Consider the following 13069-nt stretch of genomic DNA (forward strand, 5'->3'; position numbering starts at 1 on the left):
TGAAAACGTGGTACTCAGCCAGTAACACATACATCTCTTTATTATTATTTTATTATATTAGAATAATATAAATGTTGCATTTGTTGAATGACGACAAGAAAACACTTATTGAATGTAAACAAATAACGCCTGTAAGGTTATTTGGTTATCCCATTGTTTATTGTTGTAGTTGTAAAAGTGTTGTATGCAATTATTTCAAGTTATATACGTTTTAAAGGTGATAAAAGGAAGAGCAAACATCGAAAGTAGAGAAATGCTATTGACTGTTAATAAGCTCATAAGAATGAGAGTGTAATTAACGGAAATCCGAAACAAGCGTGGGCGGTGACGCGTAGCTAGCGTCAGATAAATGCCGGTAATTACGTGGAAAAGGATTTTAATTAAACTATTTAGCCGATTTCAATGCAAAAGTTTTAATATTTTAAAACTATCTATTTCACAATGTTCTATTACAAATAAAATAATTGTTTTCCTTCCATACATCACATTCTATGATTATATTGTTTACAAATCAGTTTTAAAAATTAAAATCAGTTGAAATTGCAAATACAGAACAATACATGTGGTCACAGAGACGCATCCATCGGATAAATTCGGTAACATTTCCGGGTATGTCAGATTTAACACCGGTTTGCTTGGTACAAACAATTAGGGGTTAGAGAAATTATCTTTAGTGTTTAGTTAAATTTAATTCCTATAAAAATGATTGCTGTAATGTAATTGTAAAAACACGGGAAACCTAATTATGTATTTTCTTCCTTACCTTATAAATAGGTATCTACCAAATAATTTTCCGTTTTATGGTACACTTTTTATGTATGACAATTAAATCAGCCGTTCACATTTTATGGTCACCCTTCTACTTATAATGCAGACTTTTCGAGTCCGGAACTATGTTTCATGTCTACCGTTATTTCTAAAACTAGAGTTATGCAATGGGTTTGGGTATATACTTGCAATGAATGGAATAGATATCATTTTACCTCATAATACTTCCATTTATAATACTTATTTATAATACTTGTTTTCCCCTTCAATAGTCGACACGGTTTTACTATTCAAAAACAAAATACGATACGTAAATATTATAAATAAATTATTTTAAGTTTATTTTTTTAATTTTATATCCTTTACTAATATACTAAACCGTTTATAAACTAACATTCGGTTCAATAATTTTTCTTTGATTTAAGCCGGTCTTGTTTACATATCTGTTCACAAACAATCAATAGTTTAATTATTATAACAAAGCAGAATATAATAAACCAAATAACAATTAGAAAACACATTCACAGCATAGAGATAGTTTAAAACTAAGTTTAGAAATATAATATGTATTTCTCCACATCCTTTAAATTGTCTTTATTGTATAATTTGCACCTTTTTAAAAATAACTAAACATGTAAAATCGATTTAATACAGTAAAGCAATGAGCACTATGATTCATATTATCTCAAGACAAGGAAAGTCAAAACATATTGTAATATTTCTAATCATTAATATTATTATTCTTATTATAATACATAAAAATATATAGTTTGTATTAATACTGTAAAAATTTGAAATTAATGACCAAAGATAAGAAAGATGCGCGTACTTTTGTCAAGACTTTACCTTCTTGTTGACATACTTTCTATTAAGGGAAGTGTCCATAGAAGGGCACTTCAGTCATTTAATTAGTGAAACTTAAGTTTTGTCGTAACACTTTTAAATTTCATTGTTATTCGTGTTAATTTGTGAAACCCTAAAGAACTTTACGGTTTTACACAGTTCATGCTGAAGGATAATAACAATACTTAAATCGTGCACTTTGTATAGTCGTGTACCTTACTGTACCATATTCAAGTAATAGAGGAATACGGCTAAGATTGTGTGTTAGATAAGCCTTTCGATTCAACCTTATATCTAAAATAGAATCAGTAGTAATGGATAGCACAATAGATATTATAAGCCTGTAAGGATGCCGGTTTCATGTATGACACGCTCTACTTTACAAAGACATCCGCCCATTCTGTTATACCTACCTGCAGAGGACCTCAGAAGTAACCTCTATGCGAAACATTGTAATGCACCTGTTCACTGTGTTTTAGTTATTGCATATTCTTTAGAAAGCACAAATACGGATAATAATTTTAGTTTTACATAAAATGAAAGATCCAGGATATATGCATGTAGTGAATTAAAATTTGCAGTTTTGTACAGCGTTTAACCCCCTATTGTTGTATTACGCGGAGCGAGAACTAGTTGGCGGCCGTGTGGGACAAGGGGGGGAATGTAACAAGGAAGATGCTGATACAATTATTATGTATAAACCGTGTTGACGTGTCGTTCACCAGTTAGCGTGTTCCAACATCGTACTTACGTATACCGATGAGCAGTGACTAGGTGGTTAATTATGTTAATAGCTCAGTCATCGAGTCAATAGAGTTACGCAGAGGGAGTTACTGTATTGATGTGGAATCATCTATTACTATCGAGTTAAGATATACGACTGCCTTTGCCTCCTACACATTCTGCTGATCAATACTTGATGTTGCAATAGTGGAATCGGAATCGAACATTCATTATGCGCGATATTTCATAACTCAAATGAAAAATGTTTAACTTTCGAATTTGCGACACAGATCGATTTTCGATCGGTGGTTTTTAACGGTATGGAACTATGTAAAATAGCTTCAGTCCTGAATGAGAATCCCCATAACGTTTATACAACTTTCAAATTTGTGACACAGATCGATTTTCGATCGGTGGTTTTTAACGGTATGGAACTATGTAAAATAGCTTCAGTCCTGAATGAGAATCCCCATAACGTTTATACAACTTTCAAATTTGTGACACAGATCGATTTTCGATCGGTGGTTTTTAACGGTATGGAACTATGTAAAATAGCTTCAGTCCTGAATGAGAATCCCCATAACGTTTATACAACTTTCAAATTTGTGACACAGATCGATTTTCGATCGGTGGTTTTTAACGGTATGGAACTATGTAAAATAGCTTCAGTCCTGAATGAGAATCCCCATAACGTTTATACAACTTTCAAATTTGTGACACAGATCGATTTTCGATCGGTGGTTTTTAACGGTATGGAACTATGTAAAATAGCTTCAGTCCTGAATGAGAATCCCCATAACGTTTATACAACTTTCAAATTTGTGACACAGATCGATTTTCGATCGGTGGTTTTTAACGGTATGGAACTATGTAAAATAGCTTCAGTCCTGAATGAGAATCCCCATAACGTTTATACAACTTTCAAATTTGTGACACAGATCGATTTTCGATCGGTGGTTTTTAACGGTATGGAACTATGTAAAATAGCTTCAGTCCTGAATGAGAATCCCCATAACGTTTATACAACTTTCAAATTTGTGACACAGATCGATTTTCGATCGGTGGTTTTTAACGGTATGGAACTATGTAAAATAGCTTCAGTCCTGAATGAGAATCCCCATAACGTTTATACAACTTTCAAATTTGTGACACAAATCGATTTTCGATCGGTGGTTTTTAACGGTATGGAACTATGTAAAATAGCTTCAGTCCTGAATGAGAATCCCCATAACGTTTATACAACTTTCAAATTTGTGACACAGATCGATTTTCGATCGGTGGTTTTTAACGGTATGGAACTATGTAAAATAGCTTCAGTCCTGAATGAGAATCCCCATAACGTTTATACAACTTTCAAATTTGTGACACAGATCGATTTTCGATCGGTGGTTTTTAACGGTATGGAACTATGTAAAATAGCTTCAGTCCTGAATGAGAATCCCCATAACGTTTATACAACTTTCAAATTTGTGACACAGATCGATTTTCGATCGGTGGTTTTTAACGGTATGGAACTATGTAAAATAGCTTCAGTCCTGAATGAGAATCCCCATAACGTTTATACAACTTTCAAATTTGTGACACAGATCGATTTTCGATCGGTGGTTTTTAACGGTATGGAACTATGTAAAATAGCTTCAGTCCTGAATGAGAATCCCCATAACGTTTATACAACTTTCAAATTTGTGACACAGATCGATTTTCGATCGGTGGTTTTTAACGGTATGGAACTATGTAAAATAGCTTCAGTCCTGAATGAGAATCCCCATAACGTTTATACAACTTTCAAATTTGTGACACAGATCGATTTTCGATCGGTGGTTTTTAACGGTATGGAACTATGTAAAATAGCTTCAGTCCTGAATGAGAATCCCCATAACGTTTATACAACTTTCAAATTTGTGACACAGATCGATTTTCGATCGGTGGTTTTTAACGGTATGGAACTATGTAAAATAGCTTCAGTCCTGAATGAGAATCCCCATAACGTTTATACAACTTTCAAATTTGTGACACAGATCGATTTTCGATCGGTGGTTTTTAACGGTATGGAACTATGTAAAATAGCTTCAGTCCTGAATGAGAATCCCCATAACGTTTATACAACTTTCAAATTTGTGACACAGATCGATTTTCGATCGGTGGTTTTTAACGGTATGGAACTATGTAAAATAGCTTCAGTCCTGAATGAGAATCCCCATAACGTTTATACAACTTTCAAATTTGTGACACAAATCGATTTTCGATCGGTGGTTTTTAACGGTATGGAACTATGTAAAATAGCTTCAGTCCTGAATGAGAATCCCCATAACGTTTATACAACTTTCAAAGCATACAACCATTAAAAGTCTGGAACAAGCGTGTTTATTACTTGTAATGTATTTTAATTTAATTTACCTGTTATTAATTTCACACAAATGTAACAATATCGTTTCCAACTCCTAATGTGACTTTGCCTAGGTGTGACGGTAGAAACTTATTTATTTTCTTTACCTACAGTACTTATAAAAGTGTTTGGAGCTTCTTCGTGTATAATCTTTTTATTATTTTTCTTTGTTTGGCGGATTACTAGGCTTTGAATTATAGCTAAGCTCAAAATGCATATTAAACACTAACAAATGGTTTTTTTACTATGATGTGTCAGTACAGTTGAGAAACTATGCATGACTCAAGCAAACACACGACCGAGTATGTTGTGGTGGGACAGTTGTACAGTGTATTGCTGGTTATACAGTACGATGCTAATCAGAGAGATCTGACAGCAGATTGTTAACTGAATTTTACCAGTTGTCATAAATGGTCTTCAATGTTGTTAATGGTGTAGAAAAGTCTAAATATCGATCAATTCGTGAACAGAAACTTTTATTCGCATACATTTATTATTTCTCCAGATAATTAACATCCACTTCACACACCTATTCCTATATCTGCTATGGTAATCAAACTACTGTTAATAACGGCAAAATAGAATGAATAACACAAATATCAATCAAACCGTATTTAATAAGTTGTTTTTCTTACATCTGTTTGGATATCCCCCTATCATTGCATATAGAGCAGTTCAAATAACTTCACACATTTACAGACACGCACTTACATATATAGCTTCACATTCTTTAGATTGCTGAATTCCCATTTAGATGAGTTCGATCAAAAAGTACAGGAATCTGAAAAGGCTAATTGGTATCCGAAGACTTAACTAATTGTAACACGAGTTAAAATGTTCCATTTATGTAAATATAAATAACTGTAAAAGTTATTAAATTATAAATAATAAGTGATAGAAGCACTTCTTAAGTTGTTGCTATAAGACTAAGCAATTCACTACATGCGCCGTGTTAAAAGAATGTTATACTATATAAATTTATATGCATATAGTTATGTATAAATTTATTTGCATCTACTTATTTAGCATTAAAATGCTTAATGTTTTTGTTTGAAGAACATTTTAAAATGCATTTAAAACATTATGTTTTTCACTTATACAGGGTCTCCGAAAAAATAATGTTTGGGATTTTGAACTGCCGTTACTTAAGATCTATTAAGATATAACTAAATGATTTCAACGTCAAATTGAAACTGAAACCACTACATTTTGTTTTCCGTGTAGTATGGGAGAAAACGTTGACCTTGGCATGTGCAGAGCGGCTGCGCGGTGGCAGTCGTGGGTACGGTGTTTACGGCGTAACACAGGCGAAGTGTGACTTGTGGTACATAGAAGTAGTGTGCAGCGTCGGTTTCGAGGCTAACATTCGCCAGATGATAAAGCAATTCGTCGCCGGTTTAACCGGTTTTGTGACACAGGAAGCGTGTTGAAAGCACATTCAACTGGCCGACCAAAAACAAGTGATGATAAAATGGAAGAAATCCGAAAATCTTGCACCGAAATCAAAATGTCGAAGCATGATTTTCACTTGGGTGTTTGCGTTTACATTCTACACTTTTTAATTCAAATAATTGTTTAATCATATTTTCTGTGAAAATGATGTTATCATATTGAACACAAGGCTAATTTGTTCAATGCTAAATTGTTATGGTTTTCTATCCATAATGATATCTTTAATACGTCTCTCTGATTGTTTTTGATCTTCGAATAAACAGCTCTTAAAATGTTTCATATTTATTGATCTAAACTTCCAAATCAATCCACCAGAGTTATAATAAGGATTTCGGTGCTTCTAAAAATATCCTCACGAAAGAATGGACAAATTATGTTTAAGTATTCATTTTTAGAACAACTTTTCTTACTGGATTTAGTATTTTTCAATTGATGAGTAAATGTTTTATAAAATTCTAATTCTAATTATATTTTTGAACTATATAGAACTGCACGAGACAATTCAAACGACAACTTTTCAATAACTTTTATGTCCTAAACGTAATCACATAGTTCATCGTAGTTTTTTCAAATAATGTTATTTTAAGAAAAGGCAGTGTAATATTTTAATACTACTTTTTCAATAATTTTCCCTTGATATTTTAGATTTTTCAGAGCTTTTTGGTCATTGATAAATTTTAAGGAAACTTTATTATCAATATTTTGACTAGCTTGGTCTATGAAAATAAATAGACTGCAAGAGTCAAAACACCGCACTTTTAATTACTTTTTAAATTGATAATTTTCGAAAACCCCAGCAGACATCATCTAGTATGATACTTTATAATAGGTCTAAAATTATTAATATTGATAATTTTTTTAACAAAAATAATTTTTAGTATTCTTTACGAGTTTTTGCTGTTACAATTTGTATTTAGTTCAACTCGTAATGTAAAGTCTGTTCTTTTAATGGTTATCAAACTTGGACCAGGAAACATTAGATGATAGACTTTTACAGATAAAGAATAAGACGTGTGATTGTAATAAAAACCTGCGGAGTTATTCTATATCGCCTTGAGAACTTTAAATTGAGTATTTACTTCCATCCCGGATCTGAAGAAGGTTTTATTTTTCAAGACTTTATAAATCACGTAGCAAAATAACACGATTTCGCTTTCCTCTTGAATGGTATTTGGTAACAATATCTTCAAAGTTAACCCTTTCTACTTTCAAGTATCTGCGTTCTTCTCCATCACTTTCAATCATACAACGATAATACTACCTTACTACCACTGTACTCATAATACAATTTTAATAATCTTAAATACAATATTTATCTATTGCTATGTGTCACCACTGTCCAAAACAAAAAGCGTCTTCTTTATCTTTTAGCGGTGTTGTAAAAGACAGTTTACTGAAAACTTAGAATTCAAACAATAAACAACTGCAATAAACCTATACGTATGAAACTCTGAACTATACGTCAAATAGTCTTTATGTTTTATCGACCAAACACTAACCTACCGCACTCTCGTGTATTAGGGCTGCATATCTACAAAAGTATCGCCTATCGATGTGTTACAGTACAGTACATACCGAACCCTGAACTATACGTCAAATAGTCTTTATGTTTTATCGACCAAACACTAACCTACCGCACTCTCGTGTATTAGGGCTGCATATCTACAAAAGTATCACCTATCGATGTGTTACAGTACAGTACATACCGAACCCTGAACTATACGTCAAATAGTCTTTATGTTTTATCGACCAAACACTAACCTACCGCACTCTCGTGTATTAGGGCTGCATATCTACAAAAGTATCACCTATCGATGTGTTACAGTACAGTACATACCGAACCCTGAACTATACGTCAAATAGTCTTTATGTTTTATCGACCAAACACTAACCTACCGCACTCTCGTGTATTAGGGCTGCATATCTACAAAAGTATCACCTATCGATGTGTTACAGTACAGTACATACCGAACCCTGAACTATACGTCAAATAGTCTTTATGTTTTATCGACCAAACACTAACCTACCGCACTCTCGTGTATTAGGGCTGCATATCTACAAAAGTATCACCTATCGATGTGTTACAGTACAGTACATACCGAACTCTGAACTATACGTCAAATAGTCTTTATGTTTTATCGACCAAACACTAACCTACCGCACTCTCGTGTATTAGGGCTGCATATCTACAAAAGTATCACCTATCGATGTGTTACAGTACAGTACATACCGAACCCTGAACTATACGTCAAATAGTCTTTATGTTTTATCGACCAAACACTAACCTACCGCACTCTCGTGTATTAGGGCTGCATATCTACAAAAGTATCACCTATCGATGTGTTACAGTACAGTACATACCGAACCCTGAACTATACGTCAAATAGTCTTTATGTTTTATCGACCAAACACTAACCTACCGCACTCTCGTGTATTAGGGCTGCATATCTACAAAAGTATCACCTATCGATGTGTTACAGTACAGTACATACCGAACCCTGAACTATACGTCAAATAGTCTTTATGTTTTATCGACCAAACACTAACCTACCGCACTCTCGTGTATTAGGGCTGCATATCTACAAAAGTATCACTTATCGATGTGTTACGGTACAGTACATACCGAACCCTGAACTATACGTCAAATAGTCTTAATGTTTTATCGACCAAACACTAACCTACCGCACTCTCGTGTATTAGGGCTGCATATCTACAAAAGTATCACTTATCGATGTGTTACAGTACAGTACATACCGAACCCTGAACTATACATCAAATAGTCTTTATGTTTTATCGACCAAACACTAACCTACCGCACTCTCGTGTATTAGGGCTGCATATCTACAAAAGTATCACTTATCGATGTGTTACAGTACAGTACATACCGAACTCTGAACTATACGTCAAATAGTCTTTATGTTTTATCGACCAAACACTAACCTACCGCACTCTCGTGTATTAGGGCTGCATATCTACAAAAGTATCACCTATCGATGTGTTACAGTACAGTACATACCGAACTCTGAACTATACGTCAAATAGTCTTTATGTTTTATCGACCAAACACTAACCTACCGCACTCTCGTGTATTAGGGCTGCACATCTACAAAAGTATCACTTATCGATGTGTTACAGTACAGTACATACCGAACCCTGAACTATACGTCAAATAGTCTTTATGTTTTATCGACCAAACACTATCCTACCGCACTCTCGTGTATTAGGGCTGCATATCTACAAAAGTATCACCTATCGATGTGTTACAGTACAGTACATACCGAACCCTGAACTACACGTCAAATAGTCTTTATGTTTTATCGACCAAACACTAACCTACCGCACTCTCGTGTATTAGGGCTGCATATCTACAAAAGTATCACCTATCGATGTGTTACAGTACAGTACATACCGAACCCTGAACTATACGTCAAATAGTCTTTATGTTTTATCGACCAAACACTAACCTACCGCACTCTCGTGTATTAGGGCTGCATATCTACAAAAGTATCACCTATCGATGTGTTACAGTACAGTACATACCGAACCCTGAACTATACGTCAAATAGTCTTTATGTTTTATCGACCAAACACTAACCTGCCGCACTCTCGTGTATTAGGGCTGCATATCTACAAAAGTATCACCTATCGATGTGTTACAGTACAGTACATACCGAACCCTGAACTATACGTCAAATAGTCTTTATGTTTTATCGACCAAACACTAACCTACCGCACTCTCGTGTATTAGGGCTGCATATCTACAAAAGTATCGCCTATCGATGTGTTACAGTACAGTACATACCGAACTCTGAACTATACGTCAAATAGTCTTTATGTTTTATCGACCAAACACTAACCTACCGCACTCTCGTGTATTAGGGCTGCATATCTACAAAAGTATCACCTATCGATGTGTTACAGTACAGTACATACCGAACCCTGAACTATACGTCAAATAGTCTTTATGTTTTATCGACCAAACACTAACCTACCGCACTCTCGTGTATTAGGGCTGCATATCTACAAAAGTATCACCTATCGATGTGTTACAGTACAGTACATACCGAACTCTGAACTATACGTCAAATAGTCTTTATGTTTTATCGACCAAACACTAACCTACCGCACTCTCGTGTATTAGGGCTGCATATCTACAAAAGTATCACCTATCGATGTGTTACAGTACAGTACATACCGAACCCTGAACTATACGTCAAATAGTCTTTATGTTTTATCGACCAAACACTAACCTACCGCACTCTCGTGTATTAGGGCTGCATATCTACAAAAGTATCACCTATCGATGTGTTACAGTACAGTACATACCGAACCCTGAACTATACGTCAAATAGTCTTTATGTTTTATCGACCAAACACTAACCTACCGCACTCTCGTGTATTAGGGCTGCATATCTACAAAAGTATCACCTATCGATGTGTTACAGTACAGTACATACCGAACCCTGAACTATACGTCAAATAGTCTTTATGTTTTATCGACCAAACACTAACCTACCGCACTCTCGTGTATTAGGGCTGCATATCTACAAAAGTATCACTTATCGATGTGTTACAGTACAGTACATACCGAACCCTGAACTATACGTCAAATAGTCTTTATGTTTTATCGACCAAACACTAACCTACCGCACTCTCGTGTATTAGGGCTGCATATCTACAAAAGTATCACTTATCGATGTGTTACAGTACAGTACATACCGAACCCTGAACTATACGTCAAATAGTCTTTATGTTTTATCGACCAAACACTAACCTACCGCACTCTCGTGTATTAGGGCTGCACATCTACAAAAGTATCACTTATCGATGTGTTACAGTACAGTACATACCGAACCCTGAACTATACATCAACTAGTATTTTTAGGAAGTTTGAAAAGATCTAAAATTTTAGTAAGTTTCTTTTAGGTGTCTAAACAGAGAAATGCTGTTTTCTATAGAACTTTTGGCTTTAAAGAGCTTTGTGTTAAGTTATGATTACGAATAATAATTTAACTATCATCACACTTATAGATTTCAAATATGAAATAAAAATAATATAGATAAGGAGGTATATTTGCTTTTCCGAAGAAACATGTTATTTCGTTTACTACATAATAATAAATTATAAATCACTCTGAAATATATGATTTACCTATGCTATCAGTCGTTTTCTTATACACTATTAAATTAGATGAGATTTGATTATGTCGTAAAAACTATTACTACATTACTGTTTTCATTTATGCTGCAGCTATGGCACTTCCCAAAAGGGAAATTATTTTTCAGTTCCTTAAGTAATAATTTCGTATTACAACAATATGTAAAATATATATTCAAATATAATCCTGTAAGTAACTTCTACCTTGTGCCCAAACACCTGTAGTAGTTTGGAACAGTATTTTCAAAATACAACACAGGCATCTGAAATTGTTTCACTCCCAGGACATTCACTTTTAATTTATTATTTCGAAAACTTATTTTTAATAGCGATTATAAAAATCTGAAAACTTCTCATTTTTGTAGTTCATTGAGAACACTGGAATTAAGTTTGTTAAAAGGTGTACATAATATCACAGGAAAATATTTAGTACGCTATAAATGGATAAATTATATACCTTAAAGTTAAACACATTAACATTGATTTTAATACAGCAAAACATAGTTGTTTACGCTGATTCTGTAGACAATAGTTATACTGTCATTAGTTATTATATCAGTATTGACATACCAGATCAGTGTTCAGTATTAATGGGCATAGGAGTTTATTTAGCTTCGTGTAAGTTCCCAGCATTTCTGATATCTGTATTATTTTGTCTAGGGTCCCACCTGAGCTATGGATAAGTACATGAATTTGCTGATGATAATAATAATAATAATATCTGTATTATTTTGTCTAGGGTCCCACCTGAGCTATGGATAAGTACATGAATTTGCTGATGATAATAATAATAATATCTGTATTATTTTGTCTAGGGTCCCACCTGAGCTATGGATAAGTACATGAATTTTCTGATGATAATAATAATAATATCTGTATTATTTTGTCTAGGGTCCCACCTGAGCTATGGATAAGTACATGAATTTGCTGATGATAATAATAATGATATCTGTATTATTTTGTCCAGGATCCTGCCTGAGCTATGGACACTCCTGCTGGGGAGGTGAGTACTTTTTACGAGAATAAGTAAATAAAACCTTATTTTTACTGTAAATATAAGAATGAATGGTCACAATGCAAATGGTCTTGCGGTTAAAATCTCTTCGTCCAATCTTATTGTGGTTAAACTGTGAAAACCTCAAAATTACATGTTTGTCTTTATGGCCGTAATACTGCTGCAGGCACGTATGAAACAGCAATCCTTGGTTGTTAATAACCACTATCTGTCTGTGAGTATAGTGTAATAATGTGGATTGTTATAGCTTAGCGCAGATTAATAACCCACTTCAAGTGTTTTAATTATGTTCAAATATGAAGATATATGCATATCTAATGTATCAAGTCCGTGTGCTGAAAAGATGAGAATTCTGATTGAAGTACTAGAATACAATATTTCTAGTTACGGAATTTTTCAGTATATTCGGTATTCTCTGTATGTGCTACAGTCGGAAGAAAATAAGAGGAAGGTGCTTATTAAAATACACTAGGTAGTGCTACGATTTGTACATCAATACAAAAAACTCCCATAGAATTTAAATATTAAACTGACAGAGTATTACTCTGAACCCACAGCAACCTTTCAGGAGGTAATCTAGAGGTCAGAATAAGAGATTCTTTCCAGTGGGCACGAGAAAGTTTTCCCTTCTGAACAACAATATTTTTTCGTTACTCAAACTTATCTATGGAAACTTAATAAATGTGATATGTGGTAGAACTGTTTTGTTAAAAACTGAAGCAAT

At 34.0% G+C, this 13069-nt stretch overlaps 1 protein-coding gene across 1 annotated transcript in view; it reads left to right on the forward strand.

Annotated features, from left to right (window-relative positions):
• LOC124370054 overlaps positions 1–13069 on the forward strand; it is a 122215-nt gene that overhangs the window by 75182 nt on the left and 33964 nt on the right. Inside the window, exon 2 of the mRNA XM_046828374.1 lies at positions 12298–12333. Within this exon, the coding sequence (XP_046684330.1) occupies positions 12298–12333 (36 nt within the window). The remainder of the gene's footprint in view (positions 1–12297; positions 12334–13069) is intronic.

The sequence above is a fragment of the Homalodisca vitripennis genome, chromosome X (assembly GCF_021130785.1).
Source record: "Homalodisca vitripennis isolate AUS2020 chromosome X, UT_GWSS_2.1, whole genome shotgun sequence".
In the NCBI taxonomy this organism is placed as follows: domain Eukaryota; kingdom Metazoa; phylum Arthropoda; class Insecta; order Hemiptera; family Cicadellidae; genus Homalodisca; species Homalodisca vitripennis.